This window comes from Hakea prostrata, chromosome 8 (assembly GCF_041222555.1).
Source record: "Hakea prostrata isolate BN-2017 chromosome 8, UWA_Hpros_2, whole genome shotgun sequence".
In the NCBI taxonomy this organism is placed as follows: domain Eukaryota; kingdom Viridiplantae; phylum Streptophyta; class Magnoliopsida; order Proteales; family Proteaceae; genus Hakea; species Hakea prostrata.
The window spans coordinates 12,707,803-12,729,894 of record NC_142607.1 but is presented as its reverse complement, the minus strand read 5'-3'; the positions used below and the strand labels follow the sequence as shown (position 1 = coordinate 12,729,894).

Genomic DNA, 22,092 nt, shown 5'->3' with positions numbered 1-22,092 from the left:
ATCGAAATGTTATTCTTTCTCAATTGAACACCAAAATCTACTGATCTCAGGTTTTTCATGAATTATTAGAGGGAGTCCTCTTGTAACATCCAAATCTACAATGTAATTGTTAAAATTAACATCTCAAAGATTCTCTATCCGAGGTGTTGTGTCTCTTCCTCTCTGAGTCAACAGACTTCAGACAGTGATTGTACAGAGTTCAGGCACTGACATGACACAATTCCAGAATCCCTAGTAGTAGGATGAAGCCCTTGGAGAAGATACTAATGCCTCAAAGGGAACGAGTAGAAAGCACTAGCAGCAGAACGAAAAATCCAGTGTTATTTATGGGAGTAAGACATGGGCAATCAAAAGAAAGTTGTACTTTTTCAGATTCACCAGGTTGTGACAAACAAGATAGATTTGAATTGAAACCATTATACATCTACATCTCTGCCCCAGAGAGCAAATGTGCTCAAAATTGTGCAAAGTCAACATGTAGGCCTCAAATTTCAGAGCAAAAAACTTTACATCAGAATAGCTTGTACTCAACTACATTATTTTTGCCACCCAAAAAGGAGGACAAAGAAAAGGGGGGGGGGGGGGTATGAACCAGAATAGTAATATCTAGTGACCTAGTTTTATTTGCATGACAAAGACTCCTTGAATAGAAAGCTATCTGCATATTTGAGGAAATGCAGAATCAGAGATACTGGCTGGCAATTTTTCCCTCCTTGACAATGTAATTTTGTGCAGGGAATTCTTCTCCCTTGAAGTACCTATCCAGCATGTCCTTAGTTCCAGCTGCATACCTCAACTGCACCAATTTACCATTTTCTTTCATATATCAGAGTGCAAACAAAACAGAGAGTGAAAATAAAAGAATCAAAGGTGGCCAAAGGTGGGTGAATGAAACATTCAAGAATTCACAGTTACCTGAGCATCAATTGTCGTGCCTGAAATATGTGGTGTCATGGCCTGGTTTGGCATGTATCGCCATGGATGATCCTTGGGAGCTGGTTGTGGATTCCACACATCACCACTGTAACCTGAAAATACAAGTAAACAAGGACACATTAGTCATGGGAATAAGGACATAACATTGTATGGTTCTAGTCCTCCAATTGTATTAGTAATCCCCTAGCTACTCTAATAACAAGCTTTCAATAGAAGAACAAACAGAGAGGTAACCAATTAACTTGAAAACAGAGGACATAATCCTCTAGGTGTATTCCCCTTCAGCATTATGTGTTCATCATGGGAAGGAAGGGGAAAAAAAACATTATCAATTTACCTCCAATTTGCCCACTAGAGCATGCATCAACAACTGCTTGAGTATCCATGATTGCCCCTCGAGCGTTATTCACGATTAGAACTCCCTTCTTCAACTTTGCAATCCTTTCTTTGTCAAACATTCCTCTGATGCATTAAGAACCAAAGTCTAAGTTACACAAGAAACAGAATATGCAGATTCTATTTGAGAAAAAGTATAATTCATGATAAATCAGGAATTATATAGAAAACCAATCTGAGGCTTCAAATTTGTTGTTTATTTGTTCACAACACATTCAGCAAATCATACCTTGTTTTCTCTGTGAGAGGCATGTTCATAACAATTATGTCACACTTGGGAAGCATAGCATCAAGATCCTCCTCAAACTTTGCCCCAGTCTGAGCCTCCATTTCAGGTTCCATCTTGAGCCGATCATGATAAAGGAGATTACAGTTGAACGGTTTCAACCGCTGGAGCAAAAGCTTACCAATGCGTCCTGCACCTACAGTTCCTACTGTCTTCCCCTCAAGATCATATGCTCTATGAGAAATAGCAGCAACTTTCCACTCTCCATTGATCACTTGATGGTGACCAGGTACGAAATTTCTTACCAGGATAAGGATTCTCATGAGTTCATCTTCTGCAACTGAAACTACATTACTTCCAGTGACTTCAGCAACTGTTAATCCTGCAGCAGCTGCAGCTTGCAGGTCAACGTGATCAGAACCAATTCCAGCCGTTAAGAGGAGTTGTAAATTCTTGGCTTTCTTAATCCTCTCTGCTGTGACATATGCCGGGTGAAATGGAGTTGATATCAGAACATGGAGATCAGGGATGTGTTTCTCAAGCTCTGCATCACCAAATAATTACAGTTAGGAAGGAATAAGGGGTGTTCCCATGAAGAAGCAAATATAAAATATACGAACCACAATCTGGGCCCTCTTTGTCGTCGGTGACAATGTACTGATGGCCTTTTGATTCCAGCCACTCTCGTATGCCCAATGCATTCTCCGCGCAACCCAGAAAGTTTGGATTCGCTGAGGCATACTCATTAGCCTTGTAGAACACCCCAACTATCTTCTTGCTTCCTGGAGATGCCTGTTTACAAAATATTTCCAGCAAGAAAATGTATGAAAATACAGAAAAGCAGATATAGGAACAAAAACCCAAGCACCATTTTCACCCACAAATCATCACGAACAAAACCCATTAGTCCAAAACCAACGATAGATAAAAGGAAGATTTTTTTATGGTGAGATTAACGAAGAAAAGCCAAACCCACACGGGATCAAAGAAGCAAGAGAAATGAAAAGTGTTTGCAAATCCAAACAATGACTTCACAATGACGATAAAACAGGAATAGCAGAAAGATATTTAGTACATACATGAAGTGATCTGGAGATGGATGATGGTTCTACAACCCCTGAACCAAGAACGGTTTTAATGACAGACGAAGCAGCCCTCTTCATTGCCATTGCTGAAGCAGTCTCGCTCTGTCCCTCAGAAGAAAAGAAGATGATGTGGTGATAAGGTGTGGAGAATCAAATGTGTCTGTCATGTACTTATAAGGACTGAAAATCCAAGTGATCAGCATTTTTTTTCTTCTGCGACGGCATGCTTTGGGTTTATTCGATTAATTAAATGACTTCTGACTTGTAGCAGCTTTCATCAGCTTTTCAAATCTTGAGCGGCTTATTCTAGACACCAACAGGTCTTTTGTTAAAAATGGTTTTAATTGATTTCGTTTATTAAAAATGGTTTCGGGTCGGGTCAATGCCTTTCTATCTCAACTATTCCAAATCCGGATGGTTGGGTTAGGTTACAACAGACCTTACCCGTTTTTGCACTAGATAATGGTTTTTTTCATGTCATATAGATATTTGGACTATGGTGATCGTTGACCGTTTGAAGAGAAATCTTGTCTGATTTGTGCAACGTGGGGATGGTCACTTTTAGATTCCATATGGATGGTTTTAAGATGCGAAGTATGATGGCGTGCATAGTTTCTCCAGCATGATGGGACTTGCCCTTCCACGTAAGGAAGAGGTAGATAGACGAGAGACGCTTATTCCGTTCTTCATGGCTGGCCCTTCATGGAAGAGGCAGGGACGCTTTTATCTGCCTCTTTTAACCTAAAATGTGTTTTTCAGATGGATTAAGGTGTAAAGTGTAATTTCAATAGTTACTCTTGGACCTTGAGTCCTTCATACAACTTTGGAAATGAGGTTCATTGTGAGGTAGGGCCAGCCGGCCAGCGATCCTTCCATCCTTCCCCGGATTCTCTCCACCCAATTGCCCATCCTTACATCCCACCATTGTTACAGTTGAGCCTACACGGCTACACGTAAACCACAGACAAGCTTTTGTCAACTCAACCATGAGGGTGGGAGGATGGGGGATAGCCCGCTTGCGGGGAGATGATCCAAGCTATGGGTGTTAAATTGCGTATTGAAACTGTTCAGTCATATTGAACCGCGCCGTCTAAAACCACATTTTATCGCATAGTTTAAAATTTAATACGGGATGTATCGAAACCGAATTTCTTCGGTAAAGTTTCGGTTTCGATATGTAGTACTCATACCGTCGGTACATATCGAAACCGTACCGAATTGGTATTGTACCAAATTAGGAGATATAAATGTAATTTTACAAATTAAAACATTTTACCTTTATCTTATTCATAATTCCCTATTTCAATTTTTCGTTTCGTCCTTCACTCATCTTCTTAGATTTACTTGTTTTGTCTCTGTTAATATTAGATTCTATCTATTGTTTGATCAAAATTTCATTAGGATATTAATGAACTAATAACAAAAGTGTCACAAATTTGTTTGTACCGCCTTAAATACTGTGTTTGAACCGTTTTTTAGTACCAATTTAATATCAAAACCGTATTGAACCGCTTTTGTAAATACTGAAAACCGTACCGTACTGTGTAAATTCAGTACGGTACAGTTCTAAATTTATGTATTCAAAGTTGGTATCATATCGAAACCGTACCGATTGACGGGTTTCAATCCTTTGCGACCATCAAAGGAGTGGCCTCTCCAGATGGCCCCCACGTGTCATACAAAAAATCAGCACCGTTGAAGGTTTCTAGAGTTTTTCTTCCATTTCCCATTAAACCGACTACAAAGAAACATTCAACGGTGCTGATTTTTTGTATGACATGTGGCGGTCATTTGGAGCGGCCGCTAGATGGCCGTAGCAGAGGATTGAAACCCACCAATTGACACCTTTAATTTTCGGTATTCAAAATTGGTATCGTATCGAATTTAGTTGCCAAAAATCAATTTGCTCTTGGTTTTTCAAAGACTAAAGCCGTTGGGTGAAGACATCAATGCCTCAAAGGAACGACTAGAAAGTAGTCAAGATCCTCCGCAAACTTTGCTCCGATCTGAGCCTCCATTTAAAATGGTTCCATCTTGAGCTGATCATGATAAAGGAGATTACAGTTGAAGGGAGCAAATGCTTACCAATGCGCCCCGCACCAACAGTTCCTACTGTCTTCCCCTCAAGATCATATGCTCTATGAGAAATAGCAGCAACTTTGCAATCTCCATTGATCACTTGATGGTGACCAGGTAAAAAAAAAATTAAAAAATTCTTATATGGATAAGGATTCTCATTAGCTCATCTTCTGCAACTGAAACTTTCCCACATTACTTCCAGTGACTTCAGCAACTGTTAATCCTGCAGCAGCTGCAGCTTGAAGGTCAATATGATCAGACCCAATTCCAGCTGTTAAGAGAAGTTATAAATTCTTGGCTTTCTTAATCCTCTCCGCCGTGACATATGTCGGGTGGAATGGGGTTGATATCAGAAAATGGCGATCGGGAATATGTTTTTCAAGTTCTACATCACCAATGAATTACAGTGAGCAAGGAATGAGAGGGTCACGCCCTGAAGAAGCAAATTTAAAGTGTACCAACAACAACCTGGGCCTTCTTTTTCATCGTTGACAATGTACTGATGGCTTTTGATTCCAGCCATTCTCGTATGCCCAAGGCATTAGCCTTGTAGAACACCCAAACTATTTTCTTGCTTACTGGAGACGCCTAATTACAACATTTTAAGGAAACAAATGTATGAAAACAGAGAAAAGCAAATGCAAGAACAAGAACACAAGCACCATTTTCACCAGCAAATCGTTGCCAATAAAGCCAACGAGTCCAAAACTAACAATAGATTTAAAGAAGCTAGAAACCCACATGGGAATTCCAGAAGAAAAGCCAAACCCACATGGGATTCAAAGTAGCAAGAGAAATGAAAAGTTATTGAAAATCCAAACAATAACTCCATGGTGATGAAAAAATAACAGAATAAGGGTATTTAGCACATAAATGGAGTGATCTGGAGATGGATGTGTTAGGGTTATCCTAATATAATATGGGGACTTGGATTAATTAATGGGGTTAATAATTATGGGGTCTCAACACATCGGGCCAATGCATTTTCATTAAGTTTGAGATAAGCCAAACCGGTCCATTGTAGAATTGGATTAGGATTTGGAGAAGGTTATCTTACCCTGTAAAGTATGCACAATTCTTTTAGGGCCTGTTTGATTACTTGAATCTAGAGATTTCAAATTTCTGGATTCATGAATCTGAGAATTATACCCGTAACCCGTTTGGTTGTAAAAATTTTCAGATTCATGAAATCTAGAAATTCACCTCTTAACACTAAAAACACGAATCTGTAGATTTATGGGTAAGGGGTGAAATCCCTAAATTTCAAAAAAGCAATACATTTGCATACAAAAATCACGTCTATCAAATAGTCTTTTAGGATGAATCCACAAATTTCATTCCACAACCAAACATTTAATTTTATAAATTTTGACTCCATAGATTTGAAATCTCTCGACTCATGTGACCAAACTCTATAAGGGTTAGAAAAATCCAAAATTACTCCAATAATATGATAGTCCTACCACCTCTAAACCAAGAACTGTTTTAATGACAGACAAGTAGTCCTCTTCATTGCCATTGCTAAAGCAGTCTAGCTCAGTCTGTAGAAGAAGTCAAGAAGATGATGCGGTCATTCCATAAGGTATGGAAATCCAAACGGGTTTGGACTGAAAATCTGAGTGATTAGCATTTTTTTTCTTCCGCGACGGCATGCTTTGGGTTCATTAATTAATTATATCACTCGTGACTTGTGGCAGCTTTCATCAGCTTTTCAAATCTTGAGCAGCTATCCTTCTGGTCAGAAAGCAACACCTCCCACTAATCATCTGATCCCATCAAGTCGGGTCGACCAACAGTCCGATCTGATCGATCCGGTTTGACTGGTCAACGGCCAGTCCGGTATAGAGCTGTATCGGTTGGGCCTACCAGTGTACTACGGGTCGACTTGGGTGGAGAGAATCTAGAGTCGTTTTTAAGTACTAACAAACTTAAATGATAAAGTGTGAGAGAAGCATAATCCTCTTTACCCACAAGGTAAAAGATACGAACTCTAAATCCTTTAATTTTAAATTTTTTTTTTAAACTAACTTTTTGATGCCTTTACTCATTTTTGGCTTACGAGTAATAGTAGCATCATTAGAATGGGAGACCAATAAGCATTGCAAGTCTCAGGTGGGTGCAACGATCACTGAAGTAATTCAAAACTCATGGTTTAGAGCAAAAAGAAGAGATGTATGCCCAATTTTAGAACCTTTTATCATAATCTTTCACTTAATTGATGGTGATGGAGAAATAAATCCATTTTTTTTAATATTACGAGAATAAGAAAACAACAAGGTGTGTTGTTATTGAACATTGCAACATAAATTCATCTGAGTATAAGAAGATATTGAAATTGTTTGATGAGTCGACAGACTTTAGGCAGTGACTGGACATAATAACATAATCCTATTTTCTTTATTTTTGTCAAAATAACAAATCCTTAGTAGTAGGAGTGAACCCCTTTGGTGAAGACACTCATGCCTCAAAGGAACAACTAGAAAGCAATAGGAAGCTCAGTGCAAAATGAGAAATCCTCTATTTATGGGAATAAGATGTCCCACATATAAAGAAAAATATGTTTTAAGTGGCACAATTAACATCTTCAGGGCTTTCGCAGTATGTCAAGGTCTATCATTATCTTAAAATTATAGAAAAGCCAGTGATGAAAGGAAGGAGGCTGGAATAAGCCTTTGTGATGTCTACAGAGATTGGTTTTGTAGATAAGACAAGAAAAATTTGAGAAAGCAGACCTATAGCATATGTGTCTAAGTCATGTAAGCCATTCCAAGCTGATGGTGATTAAGAGGTCGTCGATGTTGAAGGGACTTCCTCAACTTGAAGTGAGAAGAGACACAATTTGTGCAGGATGTCAGTGTGGGAAAGCACACCAGCTACCATCAGTTGAATTGAGAAGATCAAGTAGGATTAGGAAGCCAAATCCCAAGAATGCCAATGCTACCATTATTGAAGGAGCAGAGGCAAAAGAATCTAAGAACTCTAAAGAATCCAAATCCCAAGATTATGCAACACCTTTGCAAAGTAGTAATCTTTCAGCAATATGGTTGGCAGAGAATCCAGGCTTCCATGCTATGACTAAGCATGTGGAGGTACATTATCCTTTTATTAGGGAGAAAGTCCTGAAAGGGTAAGTTGAGTTGAGGCAGATTGGAACAGAAGGTCAAATTGCATATTTGTTTACAAAATGATTGAACAGTGGCAAGCCTGAAAGTTTACATTGTCAGCTTGGCATGATGGAAAGTACAGGAGGTGAGGTTCAGAGATGGTGTTACTTGAACAACATCAGCAACGTGGACCGGTTCTAAGAATTAAGGGGCAGTTGTTTTACCAAGTCCTTGTTTTATGTTGCAATTTCTTCCTTGTTTCTCGGTGTAACGTTGTAGGAAGTTAATATTTCATAATGTTTAGAAGTAGCTGAGTTATGCAGTCACGCTCCCCATTATTTATCAGCAGTTAATCATGTTTTCTGGAAGAAACAAGTCCTTTATTTATATGGCTCTTTTAAGGCTGATCTAGTTTGTTGAATATAAGATTAACCAGGTTGAAAAGTTGTGTCTTACTGCAGTCAAAAATACTCTGTTTTGCTGTTAAAACTTCAACATAAGACATGGGCAATCAAAAGAAAGTTGCAAGTTTAAGATTCACCAGGTTGTGACAAACAAGATGGACTTGGATTGAAACCGTTACACATTTACATCTCTTCCCAGAGGGAAAATGTGCTAAAGTCTTCCAAACCCAACATCTAGTCCTAAAATTTCAGAGTAAAACACTCTTCAGATCAAAATAGCTTGCACTCAACTACATTATTTTTGCAACCCAAAAAGAAAAGAAGAGAGGGGGAACCAGAACTGAAATATCTAGTGTAACTAGTTTTATTTGCATGACGAAGACACTCGTTGACTACAAGGCTATGTCCATACTATGAGGAAATGCAGAATCAGAGATACTGGCTGGCAATTTTTCCCTCATTGACAATGTAGTTTTGTGCAGGAAATTCTTCTCCCTTGAAGTACCTATCCAGCATGTCCTTAGTTCCAGCTGTATACCTCAACTGCACCAATTTCCCATTTTCTTTCACGTATCAGAACCCAAGCAAAACAGAGTGCAAATAAAAGAATTAAAGGTCGACAAAGGTGGGTAAATGAGAAAACATTCAAGAATTCACAGTTACCTGAGCATCAATTGTCGTGCCTGAAGTATGTGGTGTCATGGCCTGGTTTGGCATGTATCGCCATGGATGATCCTTGGGAGCTGGTTGTGGATTCCACACATCACCACTGTAACCTGAAAATTCAAGTGAAAACAATGAAAAACAAATTAGTCATGGGAATAAGGACATATGGTACTAGTCCCCCAATTGTATTAGTAGTCCCCTGGCTACTCTAATAGCAAGCTTTCAATACAAGAACAAAACAAGAAGTAACCAATTAACTTGAAAACAGAGGACACATCAAAGAAAAAGACCTATCAATTTACCTCCAATTTGCCCACTACAGCATGCATCAACAACTGCTTGAGTATTCATGATTGCCCCTCGAGCGTTATTCACTATCAGAACTCCCTTCTTCAACTTCGCAATCCTTTCTTTGTCAAACATTCCTCTGATACATTAAGAACAAAAATCCAAGTTATCCAAGAACCAGAATATGCATCTTCTATTTGAGAAAGCACAATGAGATGATAAATCAGGAACTCCTATAAGAAGCCAATCGGAGACTCCAAATTTGTTGTTTGTCTGTTCACATTCATCAAATCATACCTTGTTTTCTCTGTGAGAGGCATGTTGATAACAATTATGTCACACTTGGGAAGCATAGCATCAAGATCCTCCTCAAACTTTGCCCCAGTCTGAGCCTCCATTTCAGCTTCCATCTTGAGCCGATCATGATAAAGGAGATTACAGTTGAAGGGTTTCAACCGCTGGAGCAAATGCTTACCAATGCGCCCTGCACCTACAGTTCCTACTGTCTTTCCCTCAAGATCATATGCTCTATGAGAGATAGCAGCAACTTCCCACTCTCCATTGATCACTTGATGGTGACCAGGTAAGAAATTTCTTACGAGGATAAGGATTCTCATCAGTTGATCTTCTGCAACTGAAACTACATTACTTCCAGTGATTTCAGCAACTGTTATTCCTGCAGCAGCTGCAGCTTGCAGGTCAACGTGATCAGAACCAATTCCAGCCGTTAAGAGAAGTTGTAAATTCTTGGCTTTCTTGATCCTCTCTGCTGTGACATATGCCGGGTGAAATGGAGTTGATATCAGAACATGGAGATCAGGGATATGCTTCTCCAGCTCTGCATCACCAAATAATTACAGTTAGGAAGGAATAAGATGGAGTTCTCCTGAAGAAGCAAATATAAAATATACGAACCACAATCTGGGCCTTCTTTGTCGTCGGTGACAATGTAGTGATGGCCTTTTGATTCCAGCCATTCTCGTATGCCCAATGCATTCTCTGCGCAACCCATTAAGTTGGGATTTGCTGAGGCATACTCATTGGCCTTGTAGAACACCCCAACTATCTTCTTGCTTCCTGGAGATGCCTGTTTAACATTTTAAGCAAAGAAATGTATGAAAATAGAGAAAAGCAGATGGAGGAACTAGAACACAAGCACCATTTTCACCCGCAAATCATTACCAATAAAGCCTATGAGTCAAAAACTAACCATGGATAAAAAGTAAGTCAAACCAACATGGGAAAAGAAAATCCAGAAGAAAAGCCAAACCCACATGGGAATTAAAGTAGCAATAGAAATGAAAAGTGTTTGAAAATCCAAACAATGACTTCATGGTGATGAAAAAATAGGAATGGCAGAATTGTACTTAGTACGTACATGAAGTGATCTGGAGATGGATAATGGTTCTACAACCCCTGAACCAAGAACAGTTCTAATGACAGACGAAGCAGCCCTCTTCATTGCCATTGCTATAGCAGTCTTGCTCTCTCTGTCTCAGAAGAAGAAGAAGAAGAAGAAGTTGTGATTACTCCAGTGGGTCTGTTGTCTACTTATAGTAATGAAAATCCCAGTGATTAGCATTTTTTTTCTTCTTTGACGGCATGCTTGGGGTTTAGTCAATTATTTGGATAACCTTTTAATTAATTAGATCAGTTCGTGACTCGTGGCAGCTTCTATCAGCTTTTCAAATCCCGAATGGCTTCTTGACAACAGCAGGTCTTCTTCTGGTCGGAAACCAACACCGCGCAGTCATCACCTGATCTCATTAAATCGAACAGCCCGGTCGGATCGACCCGGTTTGACTGGTTAACGTTTGATACGGTATGGAACCATACCGGTTGTTTCAGCTTGCATCGGGTTTGCCTTATCATATTCACGGGCCACGCCAAGATTTATTTATTCTGCCCTTCCACGTAGGGAAGAAGCAGATAAACGAGACACGCTTCTTCTTGCTTGTCTGGTCCTTCATGGAAGAGCTGGGGACGGTTTGACCTAATGTGTTTTTCAGATAGATTTACTGATTTAGTATAAAAAGTGTACTTTACCCACCCAAAATATATATATATATATATATAGTAAAGCGTACTTTCCACAGTCGCTCTTGGACCACCTTGGGAATAACCTAATGTGTTTTTCAGAGAGAGATTAAGTACTAAAGTGTACTTTCCATAGTCACTCTTGGACCATGTTAGGAAATGAGGTGCATAGAGTCCGGATCGTCTCCCCAGGGTGCTCCCCCGACGGCTATTGACCATAAATTACAAGAGGCTCACTGGGTTAGGTGATGAAGTTTATTTTTTAAAATTTTTTTATTATTTTTTATTCCTACATAATTTGTAGTTGTAACGCCGTCCGGGGACCGTCTTGACAGATTATCCACACTCCACTTCTTATCCGATGGTCCTTTTACTTGAGGAAGAGTTAGAGATGTTCTACACATTTTCTGCTTTTAGTAAGGACACATGCCTCGTTCATTGAATCTAATAAATCTTTCTTTTTCTGATAAATTTTAATAATTTTTTTTTTGTTGGAAATTTTTTTTAATAAATCTTCTTAGTCCATATCTTTTACAAGCGGGGATTGTATTCTTATCACACTTTAGGATTTTGCTCGGCTGGTGCATATGACATGTTGTTGCTTGTAATGCCCAACGTTGGATGGACACTATATAAAGTCTATTAGATTTCAGCTGTATAAATGAGTAAGTGTAGATTACAGATCAACTTAAATTAAAATAAATTTATTTTTTTCAAATCTAAATTGAGTCATTCTTTTGTTCTACTGATATTTAATGAAGTTCACATGATGTCCATCTAACACTGAGCACCATAGGCCTACCATCAAACACCCTAGTCTAACAAAATCCCCATCTTTAAGTACCCATAAGGTAAAGCTTCTCCTAAATTAATCTTATTGAGAAGCTATAAGATCGCATGTCTAGATCCTCTTGTTAAATTAGGTTATAATTTTCCCCCCATATAGAGCCGTGCCACCCCCACCAGGCCCCATCAACACCGTCACATCCCCATCTTTAAGTACCCATAAGGTAAAGCTTCTCCTAAATTAATCTTATTGAGAAGCTCTAAGATCGCATGTCTAGATCCTCTTGTTAAATTAGGGTTTTGATAATTTTCCACGTGCATTTGCATCAACTATGGTCCCTGTTCATGCACCGCCATATAAAACTATATAATCCCTTATTAAAAGAATAGAAAAAAAATGTTAAACTATGCTAAATTGGTAGCAGACCCTTTTCCTTTAGAACAATTACTTGTTAAGAGAAAGTGACAAATATAGCATAGTTGTATTATTCTCTCATAATATAAAATGACGAAAAAGAAAGTTAAACTATACCAAATTGGTAGCAGACCCTTTTCTTTTATAACAATTACTTTGTTAAGAGAAAGTGACAAGTATAATATTCTATATCTCATAATATAAAATGAGGAATGAAAGAAAAAGGAAGTTATGGAAGAAGTTAAAGAAGATGAAATTCAAGATTCTATTTTACAAGGGCAACATTGTAAAGTGACAGAAGATTAAGGGTGATTTAGGATTATAAAATTATTTAACCATGATCAAGATAAAGCATATCAGAGAATTTTGCCGAGTTCGATAGAGAGCGATTTAAAAAAGGAAGCGAAAATGATATTGCAAAATTTCGCCGAAAAATTGGTATCTCCAAAACCTCGACAAAATACACGATTTTCTAGCAGCCTCGCAGGTTCGACAGCCAAAGAACGAGAGAAAAAACTCCGATTCTCTCTCCTTCTTTGCAACTCCTTCCTTCGTCGGAAAAATGATTACTAAATCTATTTTCCTGTAACATCGTTGGTTTGGTTCGGTTGAAAACGATTATTTTCCTGTAAATCTATAAGAGAAGCTTAGACAAAGTCAATCCAACAAATCTATCTTTACAATTATGCTTCTTCAGCTTCGCCTCCATTGCCGGCCATCTCAGCTCGCCTCCATTGCCAAGGATATGCTCGAACTCCCCACCTGAAATATCAGTGACAAGTCGACAAAATTTGCCAGTTCCTCCAGGTTCGCCAAGGGGCGAACCGGCGAATTTTACCGAGATATCATACTCTTACCATGATAAATTGGAATTTGCTAACAAGTGTACTATTGAGCAAATTTTAGAGACATTTTGGGGGATCATTGCCAATTTGTCATAGTTTTTGGTTGTCTATACATTATGTATATTATCTTCCAAGTACCCCTGAAATTTTCAAGCAATAGAAGATTCTATTAAGAGTAAATTGCTTTGGCACCCCCAAAATAGAGGCCTCCATACATTACAATCCACTTAAAAGTATGAGGATGTAATAGTGTTTACAAGTGCACCATTAATCATTCAAACGGAAATGGAGTCATGTGCTTTTCAAAGATAAAGTAGGGCGTTTGTCTTTGACGGTCTCCATTTTAAGGTGCCAAAAGAATTTGCTCTTTTTTCGTTTCCGGTAGAGAAAGCAAGAGGAAATTTCCACCACTATGTTTTTATAACTTAGAAAATCTTCATTTTTCCTCCATGTTGAATTAGAATCAAATAGAAGTATAAATTGAAGGTACACCTTTCTCATACAAAACTTATACTAAGGCCACTAAGGGTTGCTTAGTCCGTAATTAAAGTCACCTCTTAATGAAGAGGTTATAGTTTTTTCTTTTACAACGATCATTTTCCTCGAGTAGAACTTTTATAACGATGTAGACCTAAAAGATGTCATCAATAGATTAATTATGTATTCCACAAGGATTTATACTGCCTATTGTTGATGCAAAATCCTGCTCGACCACCCGAACAAATGTATTTGCAAAGAACGTGCTCGACCGTGTTGGTCAAATAATGTCTTCGACGATCAAATTAGCAAGAAGCGATAAGTGGAAAATTTTAATCTTCTTTCAACCACAGTCAAACTCTTAATTCCAGAGTTTGAGACTCCAGTTTGACTCTTTTCCTTGTGTCGTAATTTGGGTTCAAGTGTTTCTATGTTTTTTGTCTGTTCTCTTTATCCCTAATTTTTAGGAACTCGGATTACCTACGTCATCTTGGTGGTATCTGTCTTGCTGATTTGCCATGTTGTCAAACTGATTCTGATTGTTTTTGGTCGCGGTCTGGTCCCCTCCTTTGTTCCTTCCCTTTTTCTTTCCCTGTGTTTCTTGTTTCCTCCCCTTTTCAACTTTAGCTTACTTACGAGTGTCTGACATGCCATGGCTCCAATGACACCTGAACGATTTTCTCATAGGTTCCTTTACCATAAGAAAGTTTCAGAAGTGTATCACTTCTGAAAGACCCCCACTTGCCCCTTTACCAGTTGTACAAATTCTGATAATCATTATGTTTAACAGAAGTTGTTCATACTATACCACATCCTAACATCAATCAATTTCCTGATCTCTTCCTAGTTGATAGGCGTGCAGGATGACATTGGATATGCAGAGATGGACACCTACTATCCGTCATTTTTGGTAAATGTAGTCCTACGGTTACTGGAGGCTCCTGCTTCTACAGATGGGATCATATTCAACTCCTGTTGAATAAAGATAGAAGAAATTTTGTCTAACAACCAATACATTGTTGATATTCTACCTACGCCCTCAAGAGGAAAATGGTCCCTAGGAGAATTACCTACATCAATCGATCGGTCCGTGTGTGGGAAAAAGGTTGGAAAATTTTAAAGTTTAATTCACATTCCTAACCCAATGCTCCTAATGTTTGGTTGAAAAATATACAAGCTGCATAGCAACTTTCCCAATCTAACCGGATGGACTCTGGAATAGCAAAATATCCTAAGTCAACTTCCACAAGCCCTGCTTTCAGCCCACTAATTCTGCTTTTTTTCCACCCACCTTGCACCCCCGTTTTGGGTGGCTCAAACCACAGCCAGCACTAATCTGCTTTATCTACTTTTATTCTACCAAAAAAGAAAAAAAGAAAGCTCCTTTCTTCTTGTTGTCGCTGCTATTTCTCTTCCTCCTCTTGTTCTTCCCACGATACCTTCAGCGAGGGAAGGATGCAAAAACTACACATTTTTGAGATATTCAAACAATCATCAACATCATTTTTGTTCTCTTCTAATTTTAAATTCCTGATAGTTTACTTCTCCCTTCCTATTTGGAGAAAAATTGCGGGAAACAGACAACGGTAAACTATGTAAGGTGCGGAAACCCTAAATATACTCCACAAGATACAAGACTGCAAATCAAAAAAGCTGACCTCCCCATCGCGATCAGGGATTCGTCGTCGCCTCCATTTCTTGAAACTCTATCAGCCCCATTCGTCGTCGCTTCCATTTCCATTTCTTGGGTCGAGTGTTGTTTCAGGGTGCAGCAAGAGGCAACCAATTGTTTCTCTGTCCACAACAGAGACAGAGTACTGAGTTGCAGCAACGACAGCTCAAGAAAGTATATGGCTTGTTCAACTGTTGAAGGATCTGCATCAACAAGCAGATTATGCTACACCGTTGCAAGGTAATAATCTTTCAACAATATGGTTGGCAGAGAATCCAGGCTTCCATGCCAGGACTAAGCATGTGGAGGTACATTATCATTTTATTAGGGAAAAGTCCTGAATGGGGAAGTTGAGTTGAGGCAGATTGGAACAGAAGGTCAAATTGCATATTTGTTTACAAAGGCATTGATGGGTGGCAACCTTGAAAGTTTACGTTGTCAGCTTGGCATGATGGAAAGTTCAGGAGGTGATGTTGAGGGATGGTGTTACTTGAACAACATCAGCAACGTGGACTGGTTCTAAGAATTAGTGGGCTGTTGGTATACCAAGTCCTTGTTTTCTGTTGCAATTTCTTCCTTGTTTCCCGGTGAAACGTTGTAGGAAGTTAATATTTCATAATGTTTAGAAGTAGCCGAGTTATGCAGTCACGCTTCCTATTATTTATCAGCAGTTAATCATGTTTTCTGGAAGAAACAAGTCCTTTATTTGTATGCCTCTTTTAAGGCTGATCTAGTTTGTTGAATAAAAGATTAACCAGATTGGAAAGCTTTGTCTTACTGCAGTCTTAAATACTCTGTTTTGCTGTTAAAACTTCAACATAAGACATGGGTAATCAAAAGAAAGTTGCAATTTTAAGATTCACCAGGTTGTGACAAACAAGATGGACTTGGATTGAAACCATTACACATTTACATCTCTTCCCAGAGGGAGAAATGTGCTAAAAAGTCTTGCAAACCCAACATCTAGTCCTAAAATTTCAGAGTAAAACACTCTTCAGATCAAAATAGCTTGCACTCAACTACATTATTTTTGCAACCCAAAAAGAAAAGAAGAGAGGGGAACCAGAACTGAAATATCTAGTGTAACTGCATGACGAAGACACTCATTGACTACAAGGCTATCTCCATGCTATGAGGAAATGCAGAATCAGAGATACTGGCTGGCAATTTTTCCCTCATTGACAATGTAGTTTTGTGCAGGAAATTCTTCTCCCTTGAAGTACCTATCCAGCATGTCCTTAGTTCCAGCTGCATACCTCAACTGCACCAGTTTCCCATTTTCTTTCACATATCAGAACCCAAGCAAAACAGAGTGCAAATAAAAGAATCAAAGGTGGACAAAGGTGGGTAAATGAGGAAACATTCAAGAATTCACAGTTACCTGAGCATCAATTGTCGTGCCTGAAGTATGTGGTGTCATGGCCTGGTTTGGCATGTATCGCCATGGATGATCCTTGGGAGCTGGTTGTGGATTCCACACATCACCACTGTAACCTGAAAATTCAAGTGAAAACAATGAAAAACACATTAGTCATGGGAATGAATAAGGACATAACCATAGATGGTACTAGTCCCCTGGCTACACTAATAGCAAGCTTTCAATAGAAGAACAAAACAAGAAGTAACCAATTAACTTGAAAACAGAGGACATAATCCTCTAGGCACTCTCGTCAAAGAAAAAGACCTATCAATTTACCTCCAATTTGCCCACTACAGCATGCATCAACAACTGCTTGAGTATTCATGATTGCCCCTCGAGCGTTATTCACTATCAGAACTCCCTTCTTCAACTTCGCAATCCTTTCTTTGTCAAACATTCCTCTGATACATTAAGAACAAAAATCCAAGTTATCCAAGAACCAGAATATGCATCTTCTATTTGAGAAAGCATAATGAGATGATAAATCAGGAACTCCTATAAGAAGCCAATCGGAGACTCCAAATTTGTTGTTTGTCAGTTCACATTCAGCAAATCATACCTTGTTTTCTCTGTGAGAGGCATGTTGATAACAATTATGTCACACTTGGGAAGCATAGCATCAAGATCCTCCTCAAACTTTGCCCCAGTCTGAGCCTCCATTTCAGCTTCCATCTTCAGCCGATCATGATAAAGGAGATTACAGTTGAAGGGTTTCAACCGCTGGAGCAAATGCTTACCAATGCGCCCTGCACCTACAGTTCCTACTGTCTTCCCCTCAAGATCATATGCTCTATGAGAGATAGCAGCAACTTCCCACTCTCCATTGATCACTTGATGGTGACCAGGTAAGAAATTTCTTACGAGGATAAGGATTCTCATCAGTTGATCTTCTGCAACTGAGACTACATTACTTCCAGTGATTTCAGCAACTGTTATTCCTGCAGCAGCTGCAGCTTGCAGGTCAACGTGATCAGAACCAATTCCAGCCGTTAAGAGAAGTTGTAAATTCTTGGCTTTCTTAATCCTCTCTGCTGTGACATATGCCGGGTGAAATGGAGTTGATATCAGAACATGGAGATCAGGGATATGCTTCTCAAGCTCTGCATCAACAAATAATTACAGTTAGGAAGGAATAAGATGGTGTTCTCCTGAAGAAGCAAATATAAAATATACGAACCACATTCTGGGCCTTCTTTGTCGTCGGTGACAATGTAGTGATGGCCTTTTGATTCCAGCCATTCTCGTATGCCCAATGCATTCTCTGCACAACCCATTAAGTTGGGATTTGCTGAGGCATACTCATTAGCCTTGTAGAACACCCCAACTATCTTCTTGCTTCCTGGAGATGCCTGTTCAACATTTTAAGTAAAGAAATGTATGAAAATAGAGAAAAGCAGATGGAGGAACTAGAACACAAGCACCATTTTCACCCGCAAATCATTACCAATAAAGCCTATGAGTCAAAAACTAACATGGGAAAAGAAAATCCCGAAGAAAAGCCAAACCCACATGGGAATCAAAGTAGCAATAGAAATGAAAGTGTTTGAAAATCCCAACAATGACTTCATGGTGATGAAAAAACAGGAATAGCAGAATTGTACTTAGTACATACATGGAGTGATCTGGAGATGGATAATGGTTCTACAACCCCTGAACCAAGAACAGTTCTAATGACAGACGAAGCAGCCCTCTTCATTGCCATTGCTATAGCACTCTTGCTCTCTCTGTCTCAGAAGAAGCTCTGTCTCAGAAGAAGAAGAAGTTGTGATTACTCCAGTGGGTCTGTTGTCTACTTATAGTAATGAAAATCCCAGTGATTAGCTTATTCTTCTTCTTTGACGGCATGGCATGCTTTGAGTATAGTCAATTATTTGGATAACCTTTTAATTAATTAGATCAGTTCGTGACTCGTGGCAGCTTCTATCAGCTTTTCAAATCCCGAATGGCTTCTTGACAACAACAGGTCTTCTTCTGGTCGGAAACCGCGCAGTCATCACCTTATCTCATCAAATCGAACAACCCGGTCGGATCGATCCGGTTTGACTGGTTAACGTTTGAGTACGGTATGGAACCATACTTGTTGTTTCAGCTTACATCGGGTTTGCCTTATCTTATTCAGGACTTTTCTAAAAAGATTCTTAATTTTTCAATAATAGTGGACAGATGTTTCTTTTTCACACGTGGGAAAAGAACCAAAAGAGGAAATTTAAAAATAAAAAAACACTGGGGTGAGGCTTTGAGGGGGACCACCTTCGAGTGGTATTTTTATTTGCAGCCATCACTCCTGGTGGTTAAAAGTTGAGGTTTCAAAATGAAATCATGCCAAATGAAGTAGCGGAGTTTATTTGTAAATATTATTTTTTGTTCTTACATTATAAGGGTTTAAGTTTAATAGTTCCATGTAATCCCCTATTTATTCGGCTCTGTCCTTCGCCTTCTTTTCTCATAAATTTAAAATGTGTGGAAAAAATTCAATAAGAAAAGAGAAAGAAATAGTAAAAAATCAACAAAAGAAGTTCACATGTTAGAGCTCCTTCTAGATTTTGAAGTCAATGAAAAAATTCAAGAGAGATTTAGGGCCTCTTTTGGTTATATAGGAGATTTCAAATCTATGGGGTCATAATGCATTAAATTAATTGTTTGGTTAACGTAAATTTGTGGAAATTTCATTATAAAAAAGCGTTTGGTTGACGTGATTTTTGTAAATGTACAAATGTTTAGTGTTTTATAGTAGGAGTGTACCCAAAAGTCTTCAAATTCAAGTTTTTAGTGTAAAAAAATGAATCTCTAGATTTTATGAGTCTATATTCATAACCAAACGAATATAAATCTCACATTTATGAATCCAAAAATTCAAAATATCTAGATTTATCTAAACAAACAGGCCCACTGATGGTGTGACTGAGAAAACTCAGACAATTCAAATAAAAACACCTTTGAGTGCGGATCACCTTCCTCTTTGGGAAAAAAAACTATGCGCTCATCCGACACGCTTTTTTATCATAAAGTCAGGTAAGGCCACATCTAAATAATAATAAAAAATTTAAAGATAAACCCAATAAGTAGGTCAAGCATGGGCCCCACTGATTGTGTGTAATTCCTCCAACAAGATGGAAGTTGGTTTATTTATTCTGCTTTCCACGTAGGGAAGAGGCAGATAAACGAGATACACTTCTTCTTCTTGTCTTGTCCTTCATGGAAGAGCTGGGGACGATTTAACCTAATGCGTTTTTCAGATAGAGTAAGTAGTAAAGTGTACTTTCCACACTCACTCTTGGACCACGTTATGAAATGAGGTGCATAGAGTCCGAATCGTCTCTCAGAGGACTCTTCTGATGATTTTTTACCTCAAATTATAGGGATTAGGTGATGAGATTTTTCTTTTTTTAATATTCTACTATTTTTTATGAGTTTTACAAAATTTGTAGTTGTAACGCAGTCCGGGGACCGTCTTGGGAGATGGTCCACACTCCACTTCTTATTTGGTGGTCCTTCTGCTTGAGGAAGAGTTAGAGATGTTCTACACACTTGATACTTTCAGAGTTTCAGTAAGGATACATGTCTCTTTCAATGAATCTAATAAATCTTATTTTTTCTCTAAAAATGTAATAAATATTTTTTATTTTGGTGGAAAAAAAATCTAGTAAATCTTCTCAGTCAATATCTTTTATAAGCAGTAAATGATTGTATTCTAATCTAATACATAAACAGTACTTCTAGCTCCCCTTCTCTATGCTTAGCTCATCTGGTGGAGGATATTAGTGAGTTAAGCTCATCTTTTCTCTCGTGCTCCTTTTGTTTTATTCTAAAAGCGATAAATACAGTTGCGGATGCTCTTGCAAGGAGGGCCCTGTTGATCCCGTGTACGACAATTTGGCCTATTTCCATTCCTTGGCTTTAGGGGTTATGCTCTCCAGTTGCCTAGGTTGTTTCACGGGTTTTTTTTTTTTTTTTCTTCTTTCTTTCGGTTAATGGAAATTTCTTACAAAAAAAAAATGATTGTATTTAATCACATTTTAGAATTTTGCTTGGCTGGTGCATCGGACCTGTTGCTGCTTGCAATACCCGACATTGGATGGACAGTACATAAAGACTGTGTAAATTACATATCAACTTAAATTGAGATAAATTTATTTTTTATAAATCCAAATTGAATCATTCTTTTTTTGGGATTTGAGGTTCGTCTGGGCCAGCTTATGCACACCTCGACTATATCCTCAGAATAGCTTTGTAATTAATATTGGCAAGATTTCACCCCTGGCCCTAAGGGGATTGAAACTCGGACCTCTTATGTGGAAGTGTTGGTCTTTTTCCAATTGTGCCACCCCTCAGGGTTAACTAAGCCATTCTTTTGTTTACATGATGTTGCACTGATATTTAATGAAGTTTACATATGTTCATCTAAAAGTGAACACCACAGGCCCTACCCATCAAACACAACGGTGTAACAAAATCCCCATCATTGAATATCCATAAGGTAAAAAATGTAGAAAAAAATTAATCTCATTGAGAAGCTATAAGGCCTAGATGCTCTTGTCAATTTGATCATGCAAAAGGCCATAGGGAACGCACAATAGATCCTCTCATGGAACTAGCCTGCAATAAGGATCCATAGGGTTTTGATCATTTTCCACGTGCATTTGCATCAATTATGGTCCTTGTTCATGCACGGGCATATAAAACTATTGAATTTTTTAATTATATATATAATCCCTAATAAAAGAATATACAAAAAAGGTTAAACTATACCAAATTGGTAGCGGATCCCTTTTCCTCTCTTTTTCCTTTAGAAGAATTATTTGTTTGGAGAAAATGACAAATTAATATACTGTAGTTGTATTATTCTATATCTCATAATATAAAATGATTGAATGAAATGAAGGAACTCATGGAGCAAGCTAAAAGAAGATGAAATTTCAAGATTCTACTTGACAAGGGCATAAAGTTACAGGAGATTAAGGGTAACTTAAGATTATGAAATTATTTAACCGTGATTTTCTTAACAAATTGTAACATTGAGCAAATTTAAGAGACATTTTTGGGGATCATTGTCCAATTGTCATAGTTTTGGATTGTCTATACATTCTGTATATTATCTTCCAAGAACCCTTGAAATTTTCAAACAATAGAAAATTCTACTAAGAGTAATTGCTTTGGCACCCCCAAAATAGAGGCTTCCATACACTACAATCCACTGAAAAGCATAAGGTTGTAATAGTATTTACAAGTGCACCATTAATTATTCAAACAGAAATG

General features: G+C 38.3%; 3 protein-coding genes and 1 pseudogene across 3 annotated transcripts; all 4 read right to left on the bottom strand.

Moving 5' to 3' along the window:
• Positions 1-580: 580 nt before the first annotated feature.
• On the bottom strand, positions 581-2,773 carry LOC149006997 (formate dehydrogenase, mitochondrial). Its single transcript, XM_089166535.1, has 6 exons — positions 2,638-2,773; positions 2,179-2,350; positions 1,562-2,102; positions 1,274-1,398; positions 916-1,028; positions 581-796 (listed from the first exon to the last, which is right to left on the bottom strand). The coding sequence occupies exons 1-6, from the start codon at positions 2,725-2,727 to the stop codon at positions 683-685; spliced, it is 1,155 nt and encodes a 384-aa protein (XP_089022661.1). The 5' UTR covers positions 2,728-2,773; the 3' UTR covers positions 581-682.
• Positions 2,774-4,589: 1,816 nt separating this feature from the next.
• LOC149006996 (formate dehydrogenase, mitochondrial-like) lies at positions 4,590-5,465 on the bottom strand (annotated as a pseudogene).
• A 2,840-nt stretch (positions 5,466-8,305) lies between these two features.
• LOC149006995 (formate dehydrogenase, mitochondrial-like) lies at positions 8,306-10,722 on the bottom strand. Its single transcript, XM_089166534.1, has 6 exons — positions 10,563-10,722; positions 10,100-10,271; positions 9,482-10,022; positions 9,199-9,323; positions 8,894-9,006; positions 8,306-8,773 (listed from the first exon to the last, which is right to left on the bottom strand). Exons 1-6 carry the CDS (start codon positions 10,650-10,652, stop codon positions 8,660-8,662), a joined length of 1,155 nt encoding a protein of 384 aa, XP_089022660.1. The 5' UTR covers positions 10,653-10,722; the 3' UTR covers positions 8,306-8,659.
• Positions 10,723-16,478: 5,756 nt separating this feature from the next.
• Positions 16,479-18,569, bottom strand: LOC149006994 (formate dehydrogenase, mitochondrial-like). Its single transcript, XM_089165900.1, has 6 exons — positions 18,449-18,569; positions 18,014-18,185; positions 17,396-17,936; positions 17,113-17,237; positions 16,798-16,910; positions 16,479-16,677 (listed from the first exon to the last, which is right to left on the bottom strand). The coding sequence occupies exons 1-6, from the start codon at positions 18,536-18,538 to the stop codon at positions 16,564-16,566; spliced, it is 1,155 nt and encodes a 384-aa protein (XP_089022026.1). The 5' UTR covers positions 18,539-18,569; the 3' UTR covers positions 16,479-16,563.
• Positions 18,570-22,092: the final 3,523 nt, after the last annotated feature.